The 24,154-nt window shown below is 35.3% G+C and overlaps 1 protein-coding gene and 2 pseudogenes across 1 annotated transcript in view; 2 read left to right on the top strand and 1 right to left on the bottom strand.

Moving 5' to 3' along the window:
- Positions 1-24,154, bottom strand: part of COL19A1 (collagen type XIX alpha 1 chain) — a 350,833-nt gene that overhangs the window by 277,940 nt on the left and 48,739 nt on the right. The window contains exons 5-9 of the mRNA XM_040473872.1: positions 20,938-21,061; positions 18,833-19,108; positions 8,774-8,854; positions 3,135-3,260; positions 1,977-2,039 (exon numbers count right to left, since the gene is read on the bottom strand). Of these exons, the coding sequence (XP_040329806.1) occupies positions 1,977-2,039; positions 3,135-3,260; positions 8,774-8,854; positions 18,833-19,108; positions 20,938-21,061 (670 nt within the window). The remainder of the gene's footprint in view (positions 1-1,976; positions 2,040-3,134; positions 3,261-8,773; positions 8,855-18,832; positions 19,109-20,937; positions 21,062-24,154) is intronic.
- Positions 3,723-4,279, top strand: LOC121029644 (ER membrane protein complex subunit 4-like; annotated as a pseudogene).
- Positions 22,650-23,084, top strand: LOC121029645 (cytochrome c oxidase subunit 6B1-like; annotated as a pseudogene).

The following is a 24,154-nucleotide window of genomic DNA, read 5'->3' as shown; positions in this document are numbered from 1 at the left end:
CAATAAATACACAAAGGACACAAATAAAATCAGAATTGAAAAAGAAGTTACAACTGATACCACAGAAACATAAGGGATCATGAGACTACTACAAACAATGATATGTCAACAAATTGGACAACGTAGAAGAAATGTATAAATTTCTAGAAACATATATCTTACCAAGACTGAACCATGATAAACAAAAAATGAGCAGACTGATTACTAATAGGGAGACTGAATCATTAATCAAAAATCTCCTAGTAAACAAATCTGCAGGACCAGACAGTTTCACTGGTGAATTCTACCAAACATTCAAAGAAGAATTAGTACCAATCCTTCTCAAACTCTTCCAAAATGCAGAATAAGAGAACTCTTTCAAATCTGTTTTATGTGGCCAGCATTACCATGATATCAAAATTAGACAAATATGCCACAAATAAATAAAATTACAAGCTAATACCCCTCATGAATATAGGTGTAAAAATTCTCACAAAATATAAGCAAACAGAATTCAACAATATATTAAAAGTATCATATACCATGATCAAGTGGGATTTATTACAGGCATGCAAGGATGGTTCAACATCCATAAATTAGTCAATATGATACACTGTATTAACAAATTTAAGGATAAAAATCATATTATCATCTCAATAGACGCAGAAAAAGTATTTGACAAAATTTAACATCCATATATGATAAAAATTCTTAAGAAAGTGACGATAGAGGGAAAGTACCTCAACATAATAATGGCCATATATGACAAGCCCACAACTAACATCATACTCAATGGTGAAAAGCTGAAAATTTTTCCTTTAAGATCAGAAACAAGACAAGGGTGCCTAATTCCACTACTACTATTCAACATAGTATTGGAAGTCCTAGCCAAAACAATTAGGCAAGAAAAAGAAAGAAAAGGCATCCAAATTGGAAAGGAATAAGTGAAAGTGTCACAACTTACAAATGACATGATTGCGTATATAGAAAACCCTAAAGACTCCATCACAAGACTGTTAGAACTAATTAACAAATTCAGTAAAGTTGCAGAGTACAAAATCAAGATACAAAAATCTGTGGTGTTTCTATACACTAATAGTGAACTATGAGAAAGAGAAATCTTAAAAAATCTTAATTATAATTGCATCAAAAAGAATAAAATATCTAGGAATAAATTAACCAAGGAAGTGAAAGACATGTATATTGAAAACTATAAGACATTAATAAAAGAAATTGAAGAAAATACAAATGGAAAGATATGCTATGCTCATGGATTAGAAGAATCAATATTGTTCAAATATCTATACTACACAAAGCCATCTACAGTACAGTGCAATCCCTATCAAAATGGCATTTTTCAGGGCACCTGGGTGGCTCAGTCAGTTAAGCATCCAACTTTGACTCAGGTCATGATCTTGCAGTCCATGGTTTGAGCCCCACGCCAGGCTCTGGTGTTGACAACTGAGAGCCTGGAGCCTGCTTCAGATTCTGCCTCTCTCTCTCTCTCTCTCTCTCTCTCTCTCTCTGCCCTTCCCCTGCTCATGCTCTGTGAAATGGGTGAAGAGGATATAATTTTATATAAAAGTAAAATACACAAATAAATGAATAAGAATCTAAAAAAGAATCTTCAGTGGGGACCCATCAACACACAAGTGAAATAAGAGTTCATCAAGTATTCGGTGAACAGAATGCTAAAGAAAGTTAGGGCATAACAAAATATAAATGTTCTTACTTCACAATTTTGCTTATAGTTTATAGATAACAAAGATTTGGGTCTCTATATCTTTTAAAATTTTAGTTCCAATAGGAACTCAAAAGCAGACTTGGATGCTGATATAGTCTTTCTCATTTCAGTGATCAGCATTTAAATATAGTCCTTAATAGCCTTTAACAGAAATGTGCATTTGTATGGGACATAGAGATATGACGTGGACACATTTTTAAATCACTTTTGAACCAATCCACTTTCATTCTGACAGTGTTTTGTGGTATCTTACCGGTTCTCCTTTATCCCCTTTCTGACCAGGTGAGCCTGGAGTTCCTGGAAAACCTGCTTCTCCCTGAGCAAAAGTGAATTTCTGTGTTATCAAACATTCTGTCACATTGAGCCAAAGACTAATAATTTGTAAATATGAAGGTAACAACAGTAGGATAAAGCTTTACTCTCCTCTGAGCTGATGGCGGTCCCTCTGCTGGAATGCCCTTCCCTTGTTCAGGAGGCTCATTACTCTCCGTCTTCCAAACACCATTTGACATCATCTCCTCCATGAGACTTTCCAGGACCTTGAACACATGATGCTCCCCTATGGCCCTGCACCTGCCTTTCTCATGGAGCCTATGATACAGTGTTGGTCGCTACAAGAAATGTGAATTTCCTCTGAACTTTACCTCACCCATATACCCCCTCCTCCAACCAAGAGCAAAGGGGTAGCAGGATGTGTTAAGCCTCTAAGGGGAAGTAAGAAGTGACAGTGCCAGGGGACATTCTGCTCTAGGAACCTCTTTCCTTTCCCAGGTAAGGGTATAGAGGAAAACCATCAAGAAATCACTCAGCCTACTTTTAGCATAGCCTCTTGACTGCCATTACTATTCACAAAAGAAGTTTATGTCGGTCCACGGACCCACTCTTCCTGACCAGGTGACTGTAGTGGTACCAGAGAAGCAACTTCTTTGAGTGATATTCTCTATAAATTCTCTACGCAAGTTATGGCAAAAGGAGATGGCTGGCTGGATATTTGGAGATACTGGACAAACAGCCTCCACACAACAAAGAAATACCATATAGGGTATTTTTGTGTACGTGTGGAAGAGCAGGCACTGTTTCAACTGTGAATTCCCAAAACTGAAGCTTACTCCTGGCACATGCTAAGTACTCAATATTTGTCTATTGTACAGGTGGGTCCTCCCCTTACCTTTCTATCCATTCTCATTCATAGCCTGGAAAGTCTATGGCTTCAGAACTACCCAGAAAACAATGCATGAAATCCTTTCTCCAATTACCTTCTCATAATCCATCCCAGCGACTGAATGGCTTATGCTTTTGATTCAACTAGCATTAGAGGTCAAGATACATTCTGTGCACTGGGGCCACATTCAAGGGGATGGCTCGCTTTGTGCAGTGGCTTCTCAGTGGGCATAGATTAAAACTAGCAAACCTTGTTTGGAATGCACTGGCACCGGTCTTGAAGTCCCTCCTTTGCTGGAAGATAGGCAGACAGTTTACTGGCATGAGCGGGTAACAGTGATGATGCAGTGCTTCCAAAGCCATCATAATCTGGACACTAAAATCCAGAAAAATGAATAGAGTTAATTCCCAACATTCTAGCATCCCAAATACTGGCTCCCACCAAACTAGGGATGACTGGAGTTGCCTGAAAGAACCACCTTCTAATTAGCCAAAAGTTGATACAGGTATATGAAAGTTGATAATGTCTTTGCTCTTTCACTAGGCCTGCAATGTGTTTTATTACACTACAACGTGTTAGAAATGCACTAAAATTTGTTTTGATGAGGAATTCTAAAGCTATTATAAATGACTTTATGATAAGTACAGAAATATCAAATATTTACAATAACTGCATTGTTACCATAGAATAGTTATACACATTACATCTGTATACGTTTTTGTGGAACAAAATTTAAAATAAAAGCAAGTGACTTGAACTTTTAGAACATCATTTACTCCTATAAGATGAATGTAAAGGCATAAGGAGCTTGGTAGCTTTGGTAGGCAGCCATTGCCATGATGACCCTGAGGGCCTGGTGGCTAACCGAGGTCGGTGCTTCAAGTGGGCCATTGAGCCGAGCGGGCCTGGAGGAGGCAGCAGGAGCCAAAGTGACCAGGGCAGTAGCCAGGGAGACTCACTGTACCCTGACAGTTGCTTGGACAAGCAAGTGCCTGCCTGAAACCAGCATGCAAGAGACAGACGGGATTCTAGCGGAGAAGTGCTACTGGAACATTGCCTTGGGTCCCTTCAAGCAGATTCCCATGAACCTCTTCATTATGTATATGGCAGGCAATACTGTCTCCATCTTCCCTACTACAGTGGTGTGATGGTGGCTTGGGGGGCCTACTCAGGCACTTATGGCCATTTCAGCCACTTATAAGATGCTAGAAAGTTCAAGCCAGAAGTTTCTGTAGGATTTGGTGTATTCTCAGAAACCTCACGGGTTTGGCATGGACTGTTTATTAGTGCCAGTCAATGGGACTATTGCCCACACATGCATCAGATTGGTTAGCCCTCATTGAGCCCCCAGAGAGGATGGGGTTCAGTGGTGGAGAACTGCTCCTGTGAACCTGAGAAAGAACTACCTGGTCCTACATCCTGGGATCTCGTGTACAACCTCTTTATGCCCAGAGGCTCCCCCTCGGCATACAAACTCTTAACATCATCATTCAAGCTGGGAAGAGCCCAAAGCTCCCTGCTCCCCATGGTGAGGAGGCAAACCCCAGAAAGACAAGTACGTATCACTATGAACACAAACTACACCATAACCCTTGACTGAAAATAATGTAGAAAACTGTATTTATGGTTCCAGGACAGAGCAAAACAACAAATGAAACTGTAACTCTAATGAAACAAAAGAATGCCTGCTGCTAAATCAAGACCCACAGCAGCAGCTCCTTTCAATAAATTGCATGGTTGAGAACAATGCTTAAAAAAAAAAGTGGCACAAGTTTCCCTTAAATCTATTCTCCTTAATATTTCACTTCTATTTAACATAAACTGGGACATAAAAATTCTGTTGGAAACACTTTGGAAGATGTGAGAAACTAATGCTAGATTCAGATTACACATGATGAAAAGAAAAACAAAACAGACACAAAGAGCAAATAAAAAAATACTTTTTACACTCCAAGATGCTACATATTTAATTAAAGTGTATCTTATTCTACTCCATTGTCCTTTAAAGTTATTAAAAAGTCTACACTATAACAGACGAGTGGCAAAACTTATACTTTATCAGTGGGTTCAGAACATGTGGGATAACATGAAGTGAAACTCAGTTACAGAAAATGACTTTTTCTCTCAAAAAATAAATCCAGATGGGAGGATAAATGTATCCTCTCCTATCCCATCACTTACCAGTGATTATTATTAATAATTATTAAATTAATAATTAATAGTTTCATAATAATTATTTCATAATTTCAGGCTCCTCATCAGGGTTTGTAACTGTGAATTTGTAATTTTATGCTTGCAATTTCATAACTCTGAATTTCCAATTTAGGGGAAAGGGCTCACACATTACTTTACATATTACAAATTATATATGCTTGGAAAAATATTGTCAGGATAAAAAAAGTAGTAAAGGATGGTTAGTGGTTATTTACTGTGGTGAGACCAAGGTTGATATCTACTTCCTTCTTTAAATTTGGCTGTAGTTTCCAAGTTTTCTATGACAAACATACATAATTTTTAAGACACAAAATTATTTTGAAAAAAATGGGTAGCATTCCAATGCCAGTGAAAACAACAAAAACTGTAAGAAAAATAGCACCCAGAGACATTGGGATTAGGTTCCCTTGTCCGCCACTAGTTCCATCACCTTTACCCTCTCCAGATTTAATAATTGGCTCTTTTGTTACCTTGATCAGTTTCCAAGTCCACAAGTTTCAAGTCACATTAGAATGAAACATGATTATCACCAGAATAGTTCATTTATCTCATATGATTTGATATGATTTTCCAGTCAGGTCCAGCTCTACTGGTTCCCACTCAGATGACCACAACCCAATTCGAGTTCATAATTTTGCTCTGGATAACTGATTTACTACATTAAATTGGGGATTTAAATGACTTGAAAAGTATGTCTCAGGCTTCACTCTAAAACTGTTCACACTCTCCAAAGAGTGCCTAAAGAGAACATGAAAATGTACAAGTAAGGACTCTTTGTAAAACTTCTGGTTTTGATTGGACACATATTTACTTAATTGGCCCTACAAATTTTAATCACATTTCACATTTATTTTCAACAAATGTTGCTAATTTCCTCCTTCTGCCTATGTCTGTAGTCATGAAACTTGACAGAAACAGAAAATCTAATTAACAGAAGCAAAGAAGTATATTTACAAATTATCTTGAATAAATTTTACCCTTGAAATATGCTATAAACTATTAATAACAAAAAACATGTCTGATTTGAAATTCCAAGATAAAATTAAATTTTTAAGGAAGCACATTAAAACTTTCTGAATTCAATACATTTAAAAAAAAAGTTGGTGTCAGAAGTATAACAGATGCACTTAAATGGCTTTTATATAATTATTTATCTTCCCATTTGTAAAATGTAGCATGTTTCTATTTTCTGTTACTCATTAACAGAATGGTGATGTCCCTTCAAATAATTATCATCAGGAAAATAGGCAGGTTTTTGTTATTTTTTTCTTACGGTTGGAGATGAATTCCTACCTTCTTTTCCACAATTTAACTCCTAAGTAACATTTTTAAAATGTGAATAACTTTTTTCCCATAATTTATTAAGTCACATCATTGTTTTTAATAATCAAACCATTCCACTAAATCTATCACCTATACTTCCTTAAACAGTTTTCTCATAATTTGTATTGAAAATATCTATTATGTGATGACACAGAGTAAAAACTACTAGTCAAGAAAACAACTTTCTTTTTTTCTTTCTTTCTTTCTTTCTTCTTTCTTTCTTTCTTTCTTTCTTCTTTCTTTCTTTCTTCTTTCTTTTTTTTTCTTTCTTTCTTTCTTTCTTTCTTTCTTTCTTTCTTTCTTTCTTCTTTCTTTCTTTTTCTTTCTTATGTTTATTTATTTCAGAAAGAGTGAGAGAAAGAAAGAGAGCAGGGCAGGGGCAGAGAGAGAATCCCAAAGAGACTCCATGCTGTCAGTGCAGAGCCCAACATGGGGCTTGATCTTACAACCCATCATGAGATCGTGACCTGAGCTGAAATCAAGAGTTGGACACTTAACTGACTGAACCACTCAAGTACCCCAAGATTCAGTATTTAGATATATCAAAAAAATTTTATGCTACTTTTTAATCAGGAAAAATTATTATTTTAAAAGCTCTTACATCCTAAAGGAATAATTAATTTAAAAAATAAGCTTTCAGAGAATTAAACACCTTCAAATTTTACATATGTGGCTCCAGGAAGTCTCGGTATTTCAGGTCTGTAGATTGGCATTATAAATTATCTTTTTAGATATTTATAGAATGATATTTGGCTGGCTTTCATTTTACTTGGAATGAGAGCCATAAACTGGTTTGGAGATATGCTTTATAAAACCAAGTTACATAAGTAAAACAAGTAATTTTGAAAGACTTAGATAATGCTTTAAATCAGCCACATTATTATCCTACTATTCACAGTGAGAGACAGAAGTTAAAAATATTTTTGAATTACTAAGTTATTGATAAAATTTTCATACAATTTTGGATGTAAGTATAGAAGTTCTGAAAAGTCTAAGATACAAAGAAAAACATTTCACCTTTTCCTTTTACTTTTCATATGTTCTCTCTGTAAGACTTTTTAAAATTAATCCCTGTTAAACACTTTTTGTCCCATCTACCTGCTTTAATAGTTGATAAGTCAACAACTTAAGAAAGTGTTTTGACTGTCTTCTAGAAACAAAGCTCTAGGAATAGAAAAGCATAGCATGAGGGGAACCTGGTGGTTCAGTCAGTTAAGGGTCCGACTTTGGCTCAGCTCATGATCTCATGGTTCCTGAGTTCGAGCCCCATGTCAGGCTCTGTGCTGACAGCTCAGAGCCTAGAGCCTGTTTGGGATTCTGTGTCGCCCTCTTTCTCTCTGCCCTTTACGCATTTGCACTCCGTCTCTCTCTCTCTCTCTCTCTCTCTCTCTCTCTCTCTGTCAAAAATAAACATTTTAAAAAATTAAAAAAAAAAAGTGGAGCATGAAAGTGTAACTCCCCTCAATGAGCTTAAAATGGAGTTGATTAAATAAAAACAAATGCAACTGTATCTAATAACATAAGATAGTGCACCTGATCACTATAATGAGAACTACAGAAAGTGCTGAATTCAGTATTTCTTTTTTTTTGGAATGGAATATTGGTACAAGAAATTAACAGTTGCACAGTTAGGTTGGGAATATTAAGAATGAGAGGCTGAGTAACCGAGTTTATATTCTGTTGCCAACAGGGAGTGACCAAAGTTTTGGGGAAAGAGATGAACAGCAGGCAGTGAATGTGCCTTATTCATGACTGTTATAGCCTTGTTCTTTAGCACAATGTCTAGAAGACCAGTGTTTTTGAATAACAAATGTTTATTGAGAGAAAATAAATGCATATACAAAGCAGTGATTCAGAGACTTATTCTGGTTATCTTGAAATAAAATGGTGTAGAGACTGGAAAGGCAGTTGACACGATAATGCAAAAATCCAGTCAGGAGATAAAGGCAGACCATGTCAATAAAAGGGAAAAGGTAGATGAAAAATCTATCACAAAGGAAAACTATCCAAGATGGATAACAAACTAGAAGAGGAAAGTGAGAAAGAGTAACATATGATTACAGATTTAAAATTCCTGCAACTGGAAAATGATGATGTTACCATTAGAACATATTTTAAGGAGAAAGTCATAAATTCCCTTTATGTCAAGTCCAAAGTGAGGACATACCATTCCCAAAGTTCAAGACAAAACACTGGGATTCACACTGTAAAAAGAAACTATGTGAGAGCACTATAAGGGGTGTCTTACTGGGAACAAATTACTCACCTGGCTTCAACAGAAGACACTCAGGGCTGCTCTACATCTACACTCTACAGACTGCATTCTTCACATGCTACGAAAACTAACTTACCTTAGCATCTGATATTTCGCAGCATGTTTCTTGGGCTATGAAGTTTGAGTTACAGTAGATTTTAAGTTGATGAAGTTCAATCTATTAAAAAAGTAGTGATAAGACACATCATTAGTTTTCTTGAAAATCACATTTAGGCACTTAAAAGCTATGGTAATTTAACTGGAAAGATAAAAAGAAGCTAATACAAATAAGTTATTGGTAGATATTTTGAATGTTTTTATTTAATTTAGGATTCATGATTTTATGGACCATTAGAGAAAGAGGCATGGATTCAATTATTGAGATAGATCTCTGTATGAAAGAAATCAGATAATGAAGGCAATTGCAAATTTTTGCTAGTTGTTTCATACAAAAAAGAAGTATTTAATTACAAGATGGTATTGTTACTCATTACAATAAAGTATGCCCACAAAATAAGAAATATTCCAAAGTAAAAAATTCTGGAGGAAAAGTAAAGTCAAAGGAATGAACACATGCTGGAAAAGGCTTTCTCAGTACCTCTAGATCTCTTATTTGAGGCACTGAAACAGATGCTTACTTCCCAACAAGAAAAAAAAAAGAGAGAGAGAGATTTCGTTTTCATCTTTTTCATGCATTCTAATATCTATGGGGTAATCCTAAGCCACACTCACAATCTTTTTACAAAAATAATAGATTCCTTCTCTTGGCTTAGCAGATTCACGTTTTTTGGCATTGGACATGAAATATAAAATAGTAAAACTTTGGTTTGTGAGCATAATTCATTCCAGAAACATGCTTATAGTCCAAAGCACTTGTATATCAAAGCAAATTTCAAAAACCATTGGTTCAGTTGTGATCATATGACATTCGCTGTCATATATTACTTATATTGCAAGACATTGCTCATTTATCAAGTTAAAATTATTATCAAAAATGTTTTCTCATCTTGTGGAACAAGTTACTCACAATCCGAGATTTTACAGTTCAAAAAAGGTACAATCATGCCTTTAAATGCAAAACCAAGGAACCACATAAGAATAATAAAGAGTATTGACAGAATTTCAATATGACAGACATGTAAATTGGCTATTTTAAATTAGTCTGTGGTTGCAAATTTAGCAGTTTAAAATAAATCCTACAATGATTTGACATATTTGACACAGGTCAGAAACAACCTCTCCTTTCATCCCTATCTTCTTCCTCCTGCCTGCCCTTCTCTTTCTCTCTCTGTCTCCACCTCTTCCTCTGTCTCCCAATATTCCAGAGCTAAATTATGCATTACTTTGATAACAAGATGTACTTGTTATAGAGATATCCAACTGTTATATTACAATAATTAATCCTACCATAATGAAAAGCAGGTATCTTCAGTTATTTTGAAACTCTGCCCAACACCAAATAGCACACGGGTAGAAAAAAGGCTGTAACTATCACTCTACACTGAGATGAACAAAATCAATTCAGCTCATGAAACATGTTAAGAACTCCAGACATCTTGTGAATTCATGAGCAGTCTTAATGATTTCTTTTGTGTAACTTTTTGCAAGATATTGAAGTTAACTTTTGTTTGTAAAGTTTAAATACACTGTCTTACATAGTCTAATGAAAAGCCACATAGTAACATACCCACTAAGTAGAATAAAGAATGGGGACTCCAATTAACTTTCTTCCTAAAACCAATTAATCATCATCATTGTTACCAAAATAGCCAATAAATATTAAAACTCAATTATATACCATCCACTCTACTAGGCCCTTTATATGAATTATTTTACTTAACTGAAGATAGATGACCAATTTTTGACAGATTAGAAACTAATCAATTAACATGACATTGAAACTACATTCCTAGTTTAATGATGCTTTATTATTCATTAGTTACTTTAGAATCCTTCATTGACAACAGTACTTTATAAGGACAGTGTTCAGGGCTAAGTCTATACTGGCCCTTGTCACACAGAATTTGTTAAAAAAAAATCCTTTATATCAGTTTTGTCACCTACCTCTTTCTGGACAGTATACATAAAATAAACAAACTCAATTATTATGATTTTCTTCAATAACAGACATCCTGAATAAATAAAACATTTTTACATTACAACAGACCTTAAGAATCATAGAGCCTGTATGGAGATGATGAAAAATTAGTCCACTTAAACTTTTAGTAGGACCAAGAATCTTTATTTATTTATTTATTTATTTATTTATTTATTTATTTATCCAAGAATCTTTTTTAAGTGTTTATTCATTCATTTTGAGAGAGACAGAAAGAGAGAGAGAGAGACAGAGAGAGAGAGAGAGAGAGAGAAAATGTGAGTTGGGGAGGGGCAGAGAGAGTAGGACAGAGAGAGAATCCCAAGTAGGCTCTGCGATGTTAGCACAGAAGTGGATGCAGGGCTCATCTCATGAACTGTGAGATCATGACCTGAGACTAAATGAGGAGTTGGACACTTAACCTACTGAGCCACCCAGGTGCCCCAGGACCAAGAATCTTTATAGAATAAAATATGTATTTTATTTGTTTGTAACTCAAACACTATCTCATTAAAAAGCTGCATCGTAATATGGCTTTAACATTTTTTATTTTTGTCTTTTTTTCATTTATTTATTTTTAAATTTTTAATTCCAGTGTATTTAACATAAAGTGTTATATTAGTTTCAGGTGTACAGTATAGTGATTCAATAATTCTGTACAATATTCAGTGCTCATTGTAATAAATGTAGTCAATTCCCTTCCCCTCTCTCCCTACTCACCCATCCCCCACTCATTTCCCCCTCTGGTAACCATCAGTTTCTTCTTTATAGTTAAGGATCTGTTTTTTGGTCTCTTTTTTTCATTATTTGTTTTGGTTCTTAAGTTTTACATATGAGTGAAATCTTATGGTATTTGTCTTTCTCTGACTTATTTCACTCAGCATTATACTCTCTAGGTCCATCCATGTGTACCAAATGCCAACATTTCATTCTTTTTTTGTGGCTGATTTATATATATATATATATACACACACACATATATATATGCATATTATATACATATATACACATATTATATACATATATAAATTATATAATTATATAATATTTCTATATATATTTCTATATATAATAAATATATATATATAATATTTCTATTCTTAATTTTTTGAAGAACCTCCATACTGTTATCCACAGTGGTTGCATGAGTTTGCATTTCCACCAACAGTGAACAAGGGTTCCTTTTTCTTGGCATTCTCACCAACACATGTTGTTTTTGTGTTTTTGATTTTAGCCATTCTGACAAGTGTGAAGTGATATCTCTGTGGTTTTGACTTGCATGTCCCTGATAATGACTGATGTTGAGCATCTTTTCATGTATCTGTTGGCCATCTGTATGTCTTCTTTGGAGAAATGTCTGTTCATGTCTCTGCCCATTTTTTAATTGGATTATTTGTTTTTTTGTGTGTTGAACTGTATAAATTCTTCACATATTTTGGAAACTCACTCTTTACCAGATATGTCATTTGTAAAAGTCTTCTCTCATTCACTAGGTTATATTCTAGTTTTGCTGATAGTTACCTTTGCCGTGCAGAAGTTTTTATTTTGAAAAAGTGCATTAGTTTATTTTTGCTTTTTCCCCTGCCTCAGGAGACATGTCTAGAAAAATGTTGCTGTGGACAATGTCAAAGAACTTACTGCCTGTGCTCTCTTCTAGGGTTTTTATTGTTTCAGGTCTCACATTTAGGTCCCTAACCCATTTTGAGTTTATTTCTATGTATGATACAAGAAAGTGGTGCAGTTTCATTCTTTTGCACATGGCTGTCCAGTTTCTCCAATGCCATTTGTTGAAGAGTCTTTCTCCCATTGCATATTCTTCCCTCCTTTGTTAAAGATTACTTGACAATATAATTGTGAGTTTATTTCCGGGCTTTCTTTTCTGTTCTATTGATCTATGTGTATATTTTTGTGCAGTACCATAGTGTTTTGATTAGTACAGTTTTTCAGTGCTTCTTGAAATCTGGAATTGTGATACCTCCAGTTTTGTTCTTCTTTTTCGAGATAACTTTGGCTATTCAGGGACTTTTGTGCTTCCATACAAATTTTAGGATTATTTGTTCCAGTTCTGTGAAAAATGCTCTTGGTGTTTTGATAGGGATTGCATTAAATCTATAGATTGCTTTGGGTAGTATGGAAATTTTAACAGTATTTATTCTCCCAATCCACAAACACGGAATATCTTTCCATTAGTTTGTGTCACCTTCAATCTCTTTCATCAGTGTTTTATAGTTTTCAGAGTTCATGTCTTGCATCTCCTTGGTTAAGTTTACTCCTAGGAATTTTATTATTTTTCGTGCAATTGTAAATGGTACTGTACTCTTAATTTCTTTGTCTGCTTCATTATTAGTGTATTAAAATGCAACAGATTTCTATATGTTGATTTTGTATTCTATAACCATACTGAATTCATTTATCAGTTCTAGTAGATTTTTGGAGTCTTTAGAATTTTCTATAAATATATATTACCATGTCATCTGCAAATAGTGAAAGTTTTACTTCTTCCTTACCAATTTGCATGCTTTTTATTCCTTTTTCTTTATCTGACTCCTGTGGCTAGGACTTCCAGTACCATGTTGATAAAAGTGGTGGGAGTGAGTAACTTTGTATTGTTCCTGAGATTAGAAGAAAAGCTCTCCACTTTTCACCATTAAGTATGACGTTTGCTGTGGGTCTGTCATACATGGCCTTTATTATATTGAGGTATGTTCCCTCTAAACCTACTTTGTTGAGGGTTTTTATCACGAATGGAGGTTGACTTTGTCAAATGCTTTTTCTGCATCTACTAAAATGCTCATATGCTTTTTATCCTTCGTCTTGTTGATATGATATATCACATTGATTTGAAAATACTGAACCACTCTTGCATCTCAGGAATAAATCCCACTTGATGGTGGTGTATGATTTTTTTAAATGTATTATTGGATTCAATTTGCTAATATTTTCTTGAGGATTTTTCCACCAATTTTAATCAGAGATATTGGCCTGTAGTTCTCTTTTTTCGTAGTGTCTTTATCTGCTTTTGGTTTTAGGGTAATGCTGGCCTCATGGAATGAATTTGGAAACTTCCCTTCTTCTATATCTTGCAATAGTTTGAGAACAGTTGGTATTAACTCTTCTTTAAAGTCTCAGTAAAATTCACTTGTGAAGCGTCTAGGAGTTTTTGGATTACTGATTCAATTTCATTGGTCTGTTAAAATTTTCTATTCATACTTCAGTTTAGGAAGGTTATATTTTCCTAGGAATTTATCCATTTCTTCTAAGTTGTCCAATTTGTTGACATATAATTTTCATATTTTCTTACAATAATTTCTATTTCTGTGGTATCAGTTTTTATTTCTCCTTTTTCATTTCTGATTTTGTTTGAGTGTTCTCTCTCTTGTTCTCTTTTTTTTTTTTTATGAGTCTAGCTAGAGGTTTATCAATTTTGTTGATTTTTTCAAAGAGCCAGCTCCTAGTTTCATTGATCTATTGTGTTTTAGTTTCTATTTTGTGTATTTCTGCTCTAATATTTATTATTTTCTTCTGTCTGGTTTGATGGAAGAAAATAGCTGCTTTATATGTAAGGTTATTTTGCTTATTTGATACTTTTCTTGCTTCTTGAGGTAGACCTGCATTGCTGTTAACTTCCTTGTTGGAACCACTTTGCTGCATCCCAAAGATTTTGGACCACTGTTTTTTCATTTTCATTTGTTTCCATGTATTTTTATTTCCCCTTGATTTCTTGGTTGACCCATTTATTTTTTAGTAGCATGTTATTAACTTCCATGTATTTGTGTTTTTTTCCACATTTTTTTCTTGTGAATGATTTCTAGTTTCATAGCATTGTGGTCAGAAAAGATGCATAGTATGACTTTGATCTTTTTGAATTTGTCGAAACTTGTTTTGTGGCCTAATATGTTATCTCTTCTGGAGAATGTTCCATGTACACTTGAGAAGAATGTGTACTATACTTTTTCAGGATGGAAAATTCTGAATATATCTGTTAGATTGATCAGGTCCACTATGTCATCCAAAGCCCCTGTTTCCTTGTTAATTTTCTGTTTGGATGATCTATCTATTAATGTTAGTGAGATCTTAAAGCCCCCTATTATTATTTTATTACTATTGAGTACTTCCCTTGTGTTTGTGATTAGCTGCTTTCTGTATTTGGGGTCTCCCATATTGGGTGCATAAATATTTACAGTTATATCTTCTTTGGATTGCTCCCTTTATGATTATATAGTGTCCTTCTTTGTCTTTTTTAGTTTTTGCTTTAAAGTCTATTTTGTCTGATAGAAATATTGCTATCTTTCTTTTCACTTCTGTTGGCATGATAAATGCCTTTCTGCCCCTTCCCACTTTCAATGTTAATGTGTCTTTAGGCTTGAAATGAGTGTCTTGTAGGCAGCATACAGATGGCTCTTGTTTTTTATCCATTCCATCATCCTGTGTCTTTTGATTGGAGCATTTAGTCCATTTACATTCAAAGTAATTATGGATAGGTATGTACTTACTGCCATTTTGTTTTATAACCACTTATTCTGTGGTTGCTTTTATAGTTCTTCTCTGTTCCTTTCTTCTCTTGCTTTATTCTTTCTCAGTTTGCTGGCTTTCTTTAGTGATATACATGGGTTCCATTCCTTTAATTTTTGCATATATATTATTGGTTTTTGATTTGGGATTACTATCAGGTTTGTATATATTATGCTTATAGCAGTCTATATTAAGTTGATGGTCACTTAAATTTGAACCCATTCTTTACTCCTCTCCCCCTCACATTTTAGGTATATGGTGTCATACTTTACATCCTTCTATTTATGAATCCTTTGACTGATTTTCAGAGATATAATTGACTTGATTGCTCTTGTGTTTCCTACTTTTCTTACTCCTACTTCTGGTCTTTTCTTTCCACTTAAAGAGTCCCCTTTAAAATTTCTTGTAGGACTGGCCTTGTGGTCATAAATTCCTTTAACTTTTGTTTGTTTGGGAAACTCTTTATCTCTCTTTCTACTCTGAATGATAGCCTTGCTGGATAGAATATTGTTGGCAGCAGGTTTTTTTCTTTCATCACTTTGAATATAACATGGCACTCTCTTCTGACCTGCAAAGTTTCTACTGAAAATCAGCTGATAGCCTTATGAAATTTTCCTGGTATGTAACTTTTTTCTTTTCTCTTGCTGCTTTTATTTTTATTTATTTATTATTTATTTAACATTTATTTTTGAGATACAGAGAGACAGAGCATGAATGGGAGAAGGGCAGAGAGAGAGAGAGAGGGACACACAGAATCCAAAGCAGGCTCCAGGCTCTGAGCAGTCAGCACAGAGCCTGACATGGGCTTGAACTCAGGAACCCATGAACCGTGCGATTATGACCTGAGCTGAAGTCAGACACGTAACTGACTGAGCCACCCAGGTGCCCCTTCTCTTGCTGCTTTTAGAATTCTCTCTTTATCACTACTTTTTGCTATTTTAATTATGATGTGTCTTGGGTTGATTTTGCTGGGGTCTCTGTCTCCTTGATCTGGATTTGTTTCCTTCCCAGATTCAGGAAGTTTTCAGCTATTATTTCTTCAAATAAATTTTCTGATCCCCTTTTTCTCTCTTTTCCTTTTGGGACTCCTATAATGTTAATGTTATTACACTTGATGATGTCACTAAGTTGCCTAAGTGTATTTTTATTTTTTTTATTATTATTTTTTTCCTCTCTCCTGTTCAACTTGATTGCTTTCCATTAATCTGTCCTCCAGGTCACTGATCTGTTCTTGTGCTTCCTCTAGTCTACAATGTATTCCATCTAGTGAATTTTTAATTTAGGTTATTGAGCTCTTCATCTCTGGTTTTTTGGGTTTTTTTTTTTTTTAATGTTTTATGTCTCTTAGTTAAGGGTCTCAATGAGGTCTTCCACTCTTTTCTCAAACCCAGTGAGTATCTTTATCACCATTACTTTAAATTTTTTATTAGGCATATTACTTATCTCCATTTCACTTAGGTCTCTTTCTGTCATTTTGTCCTGTTCTTTCATTTGGGACATATTCCTCTGTCCTCTCATTTTGGGTATGGCTTTAATTTTACCTTCAAATGAAGTAAGATGTCACACTAAAAAACCATTGTAATACTATAATTTTTACATTACGTCTTTCTAGAGGACACACCTGATATTTTTCAGCTTCAGGTTCTGAGCTTAATTATTCTCTTGCATGAGCAATTAGTAAGACACATGACACAGCACTCAGCTGTCAGAGGGTGAGCTCTGAGCCTGGGCCCTGGTCTTGAAACAGCTTGTTCCTCTCTCATTGCTACCTCCCTACAAAGGTTATGAATTTATCTCAGTGTGTTCTTAGTTCTTCCAGTTCTTCTGAAAACAGAGCCTTGCTCTCACTAATCCTATAAGAGATTCTAATCCCAAACTCCAGTCTTAAACTTTGGTACTTGCAGCAGGTATCACTCTCTACTACTATTGCAGAATTCCCTGAATGGACTCCTATCTACCTACACTACACCTACTGCTGAAAGTTACATCACTGATGTTCTTTCTAACTGGCAGTCCCAGTCTCCACCTCCTCCCTTGCCTTTGGAGAGACCTTTCTGAAAGGTCTGTCTATACTGTTGTATTACAATTAATACTGTTATTATTATTGGCAGCCACAATTTACAGACATAGTCTTTGGTCCTTCCATTAGCCTTCAAGATCTCTTGAGAGCAAGAGAAGTTTTTTTTTTGTTTGTTTTTTTCCCCCATTCTCCTAGGGAAGGGTTGAGTGGAGTGTCTGGTCCTGAAGAAACAAATGAATATACAGGGAACTAACTACATATTAGGCACTATTGCACATACTCTATACAATTATAACTAAGTAACTCTACCAACAATATTTTTTAACTGAGAGTACTGAGACCCAGATAAATTAACAGCTAACAAAATAAATCAGCAGATCATTAAGAGCTAGGATTTACAACCTAATCTGTCTGATCCTCAAACCATCTTACTCTCCATAATGCCATGATGCCTTGCCTCTAGGATTCATTTTTCCTACTCTGGCCTATTTTGCTGATCATTACTGAGCTCCAGTTATGACATTCTCACTGATTCATTCAATGTCTTTAACAGAAAACACTTTAAAAATATTTTATTGACTATATACACTATATATATTTTACTGACTATATATACACACATATATTAACTTTATCCATCTATTAATCATCTATCTATATTGATTCCTTCCACATGGGCATTTAGAAAATATACACTGCCCAAATATGTATTTGTACAGAATTGTGCTTTTGAAACAAAATTGAGCTATTAAGTGTTCTGTGTTAACACTATTAGCAATTCCCATTGGTGACCTGCATTCAGATTATTTTTATGGGTTTTCCCATCATTCTACCCATAAAAAAATGTAAAGTCATGAAATTTAGATATATCTCACTTTTTTAGATTTATAGGCCTTCTTCTTTAGGGAAATTAATAATAAATCTATTATCACTTGAGCATCAAATATAGTTTTTAAAGGACCTTTTCAAATGAAAGGATTTTACAAGACATTGTTATCATCCAAATGACCTACTGATACAATTAGTGGTTATATTTCAGTCACAGCAGAACTTAAAAAACCATTATAGGCTTATGAAAAATAGTCTGCAATACAAAACAATTGCTATTCTGAAGATGAATAAACAGCCTATTGTTCTTGAGTGGAAACATCAGATAATCTGGAACCATTTAATTTAAAGTTCATCTTTTTCCAGTCTTTTCTATTCAAAACATATAAGCTTATTCAAGCTACTTTTTGTATCATATTGTCAATTTTTACTAAGCTTTAATTGTAACAACCTCATTTTTTAAGGCATGACCTAGTTCTTTTAAATTCACAGGCTAGAGAAAATGGGTGAAAACAGAGAGAAGATAATATATGTGAAAATACAGTTGGAAATACATGGCAATGCTTCACACATCTGATGGCTAATTTAAAAAGTGTTGAGAAGGGAATGTATTACAAAGTAATAAAAGAAAGAAGGTTTTAATAAGGTATCTAATTTAGAAGTTTTACTAGTTCTCTTTCATAACGAACATCACAACTCACATCCACAGGCTTGCCATCAGAAGCTCGTGCAGCAATAACAGTCCTTCCACGAAGGTCCACAGCGTTCTTTTCATCTATATAACGGCTTGCAATTAAATTACAATCCATATAGAGTGAAATGCCCCGGGATTGTATACCAATGCCAAGTTTATGCCACTGACGATCAAACAAAGGACGGAGTTCTCGATTTTTAAAAATGTAGTTCAACACATCTCCCTCAGCAGCTCGGAACATAAATTCCACCACTTTCTTTCCACCATCAACGACTATAGAAATCTGCAAAAATGCAAATTAGCTTTAAGTGTTTTAAAACCAGTGTTCAAAATTACTAAAGCACACAAATAAAAAATCAGAAATGCATGTTAGTATAACCGAAGGACTTAGTAAAATGTTTTAGATGACACCTGGGTCCACCAGACTTGTTAATATAAAAGAACAACAAATATCCAGCTACAAAAATGTTTCAAATATGGGGTATTCTGGTGAATGTCATATGTTCCTTTCTTGAGAGAACATCTGAGAGTATATATTTATATGTGTGTATGTATGTATCTAAGTATATATATAATTCTGTATGAGTAATTCAAGAATTAAATGTTACTTAATTTAAAAAGCATAAGAATAGGATTACTTCTCTTAGCATGGAAACTGAGATCAACTTCTTGAAACTTTGATGATTTGCATGGTGAAGAAAAGAATGCATTTTCATAAAGGACATACTTTTTCAGTTCATTTCATTTTTCCACCATAAAATTGTGACTGTATTAACAGATTAAAAGACCAGTGAAATAAAATGCATGTCAGTGGATATGTACAGAAATAAACACGGGGCGCCTGGGTGGCGCAGTCAGTTAAGCGTCCGACTTCAGCCAGGTCACGATCTCGCGGTCCGTGCGTTCGAGCCCCGCGTCAGGCTCTGGGCTGATGGCTCAGAGCCTGGAGCCTGTTTCCGATTCTGTGTCTCCCTCTCTCTCTGCCCCTTCCCCGTTCATGCTCTGTCTCTCTCTGTCCCACAAATAAATAAATAAATAAACAAATAAATAAAACAAACAAACAAATAAATAAAAAAATTAAAAATAAATAAAAATTAAAAAAAATAAACACAAATGTAAGGTGCCAATAAGTAATACTGAGGTTCATCTCCTGCCCTGGAGTCCTTGCACTCTCATCTTTCTGCCCAAATGACATCTCTTCCATAAGTATTCCTACGTTCCTATTCTCCATGTGCCCCATTTTGGGAAGCTGTCCTTTCTATGTTCTCGTAGTCCACGCCCAGCTCCGAGCTTACCTCTACCACTGCACCTGTCGCACTATGATTATGCTCTAGCATATTGTTCTCCTAGATGACATCCCCTTAGGCCTTATGCTCCCTGAGAAAGGAATTACGCTTGTTAAAATCTTATCTTTGTCACTAACTAGCATACAGCATGTGTTCAGTAAGTTTTTATTGATGGCATCAATATTTATATCCTGGTTCTTCATTTACTAAGGACTTTCAGATGAAACAACGAACAGCTTTAAAAATAATACATAGGGGCGCCTGGGTGGCGCAGTCGGTTAAGCGTCCGACTTCAGCCAGGTCACGATCTCGCAGTCTGGGAGTTCGAGCCCCGCGTCAGGCTCTGGGCTGATGGCTCAGAGCCTGGAGCCTGTTTCCGATTCTGTGTCTCCCTCTCTCTCTGCCCCTCCCCCCGTTCATGCTCTGTCTCTCTCTGTCCCAAAAATAAATAAACGTTGAAAAAAAAAATTAAAAAAAAAAAATAATACATATCAGAAATTATAGGAAATAAAGAAGTTATTAGTGAGATGGACTTAGTGTCAATGAAGCAGTTATGAAAGAAGGGCCATTTGAGTATCTTTAGACAAAATATGAATCTAGAAGTGAAAACAAACAAAAAAATAATCTTGTCTCACCCACCATGCTTTCATATTACAGATCTCAACAAAATCATCCTATGAGAATATTTGCATTTCCCTGCTGATGAATCCTTTAAAAGACTATTTGGACACCACATCTGCTTCCAAATTTGGGCACACTGTTCCAAGATTCACCTGGCATAATCACATAAGGGAAAACTAATTGGCACAACACTATGGCTCCTTACCTGTGGCAGATTCTGCAGGTTTAACACCTGCCACAGGAACCACCGTTCCTTTTTGGTGCTTCTGCGCACACGAAACACAGCTGCTATGGCGTACTCGTCAGGAAGGCCTTTGGGAAATATCTTACTGGGGGGAGGAAAACAAAGAACTATTGTGAGAAGACTGAAGATGAAGAGGAAAGAAAATCTAGACATGAAGGTTTTTGTAACAATATCTCAGTCGTATTTTTCTCAATGAACTTATAACTTATGATGCATTTTTATAGTAATCTACCTATTGGACATATGGAAGCATCCATACCTACAGTACCTATGCAGTTTTTAATCCTTGTTCTCTCCCTTTTTAGAAAGTGTCTAGTAAAAGATTGTTATAGTTTGGGGTGTGTAAGAGCAAGGGAATAGGGCTAAAGCACTATGCAGTGATATTCCCTGACTCAACAAGATGTTTCAACAGAGGAGAATATCAGATTTCCCTGCTGTCTGGCAAACACTAGAGATTTATAATGGAAATAAATAGTACCCCTCTGTTTTGTCTATAGGCAGAACTACAGAGCACACCGCTAACAATTAAATGTATATTTTCCAAAGAAGTTTTATCATATTAAAGTCTTGCAAATGAGTTCCTAAGACTGATTTTCTAGTATCAATTTAAGACTCATACTGAAAAATAAACTAAAGAGGTTTTAGCTTATTTTTCATTCTTACAAAAAAATATAACTAGCAAATTCTTTCTAGGTAGCAGAGAGAAGCCAAAAGACAATCCAAATATCTTTCTCCCTCAATCTTGTTTCAAAATACTGGTCTCACCGGCCCATGAGGAAACTCAGGGAAAAAAATTCAAAATGAACAGATCTCAAATTTAGACTTTCATTGGAAAACAAGAAGAAATACATTCCTACCACCTGACTTTTAAATTTATCTGCATTGTACGTAAAAACTCTGCAAGACAGGAATCATGCTTTTCTTTTAAAAAATCATGAGGAATAGTAGGTAAGAATTCTCTTAAGGACTAACATAGCCAAAAGTTGTTTAACACTATACCTTGAAATGGTAACTACTAACTCTGAACTTTACACTAAGGTCTACTGAAACTGATGACCACCTACTGAAAATGACAAGCAAACTGTCATGGAGCATTCTGAAATTTTGGTTCTACCCTCTGTGCTGGAAACCAAGTCATATAAGGTAGAGAAATCAGGGAAAAATAAGAAAACAGCTGTACTGGCCTAAAGTTCTTATTTGCTTATTGGTTAAACACAGGCACCCATTTATGTCTATGTGCGTATATATACATACAACTTTATCTTTTTGACAATCTATTTAAAAGGGAGGCAACTTGACTTTATTGCATTTATATATTATATCCTCTCTTAAGTGAGCAAGTGATTAATGAATGATTTTTTTATTCCACCACAATAAAACAAAATTTCTAAAATGGGATTTTCTCTATGAAGTCACCATTATTTTTTAATGTTTATTTAAAACTTAATATGTTTTAAATATTGTGAGATCACATCCTGAGCGAAAATCAAGAATTGGTTGCCTAACCGACTGAACCACCCAGGAACCCCTATAAAGTCACCATTATTAAACTGAATTTCACAATGACCATTACTGTACCAGTTTGAGTAACATTGTTCATTTAAAAACAAACAAAATGGTTAATTCTGCTTCCTGTCTGACTCTGGCTTCTTTTCTGAGTCACACTGAGCCATGAGCTGCTTCAGGGATGTCTTTAGGAGGTAGCACCACGGCGGAAGATATCAAGACCCAAATCAAGAATTATCAGACTGCCCCTTTTGACAGTCACTTCCCCAACCAGAACCAGACCAGGAACCGCTGGAAGAACTGCCTGTCCTTCCACCATTGTGAGAAGACAATGACTGCTCGTGGGGATGATGTCTCCATGTGCAAAATAGTATTGGGTGTGTGTACACAATCTGTCCCGCATCCTGGGGGTGATCACCCTGGGATGATGGCCTGGCATTAGGCACGTTTCCTGGGATGATGTGAACTGACTCCACCCACCTCTCCTTTGTCCTCCATTCTTCTCCAAGGGTGGTGAAGGGGGACCTGGGTACATGGTGATCCCCACCTTGGGATCCTCAATCATGGCTTAACTAAGAATAAATACTCACTGGAAAAGTGAAGACTGTGTATATGTAAAAGAGCCAGATGATCAGGTAAGAAGCCTGGGTAGAACATTACTTTGACCAGTAAGAGGGGCTTCAGGGTGATTGTTTTTTCTGTTTTGTTTTACATTATTAAACTGATCACCTTCTCTACACCAGACAAGAGTCTTTACACAAAGTAGCCTCAAGCCCCTGTATGTGCTAAAATGTATCTGCATATTCTATTATCTATAAAACTTCAAAAAAATTATGTAATTTCAGAACCATATAAAATTGTTTAATAAAAACTCCTATGTATAAATAAATAAGTAAATAAAACAATGGGGCTTTAACATCTGCCATTTCTCTTTGGGACAACCTATAAATCTGAAGAAGAGTACAGACAGAGGTGAGAGGTGATGCCAAATCATAAGCTTCCAAATAAAAATTTTGAACTAGTTAGTTGCATCAAAATTCCTTTTAAAAAGGAAACATCGGTATACCTGGGTGGTTCAATCAGTTAAGTGTCTGACTCTTGATTTAGGCCCAGGTCATAATCTCATGGTTCATAAGTTCGAGCCCCATGTCAAGCAGCACAGAGCCTGCTTGGGATTCTCTGTCTCCCTCTCTCACTCCTCCTCCCCTCTTCATTCTTTATCTCTCTCTCTCTCTCTCTCTCTCTCTCTCTCTCAAAATAAATAAATAAACATTAAAAAAAAAAAAAGGAAACCTCAATCCACACAGCAGATCCCTACCCACCCCCTACATGCAGTAACTTGTGTCTCTACCTGTCTTCAAATTTCCTGCCTCCTTTATACCATTCTCTACCTTCATGGTTTCAGGATCATATCTGTATTTCAAGTGTTTTGGAATTTGACAACACTATTTCCTGGGATTTTTCTTCTATTCTTTGTATTGAACACATCTTCCAATATGAGCTATACATCACCAAAAAAAATTGTAAGTTTTTATTCTTTCCTCCATATGATATTCTCTTATTCCCTCTTTTAGGAACTTTTTTAGACAACTGTTTAACACCTGTAATACCACCCATGCAGTTTCCTTACCCTTTCTCTTATATTTTTTCACCTCCTTATTTATTGTACTTT

The sequence above is a fragment of the Herpailurus yagouaroundi genome, unplaced genomic scaffold, assembly GCF_014898765.1.
Source record: "Herpailurus yagouaroundi ecotype Mexico unplaced genomic scaffold, PumYag 139, whole genome shotgun sequence".
Lineage (NCBI taxonomy): Eukaryota > Metazoa > Chordata > Mammalia > Carnivora > Felidae > Herpailurus > Herpailurus yagouaroundi.
Note: the sequence above shows the minus strand (reverse complement) of the source record. Positions and strands in the feature narration are given on the sequence as shown.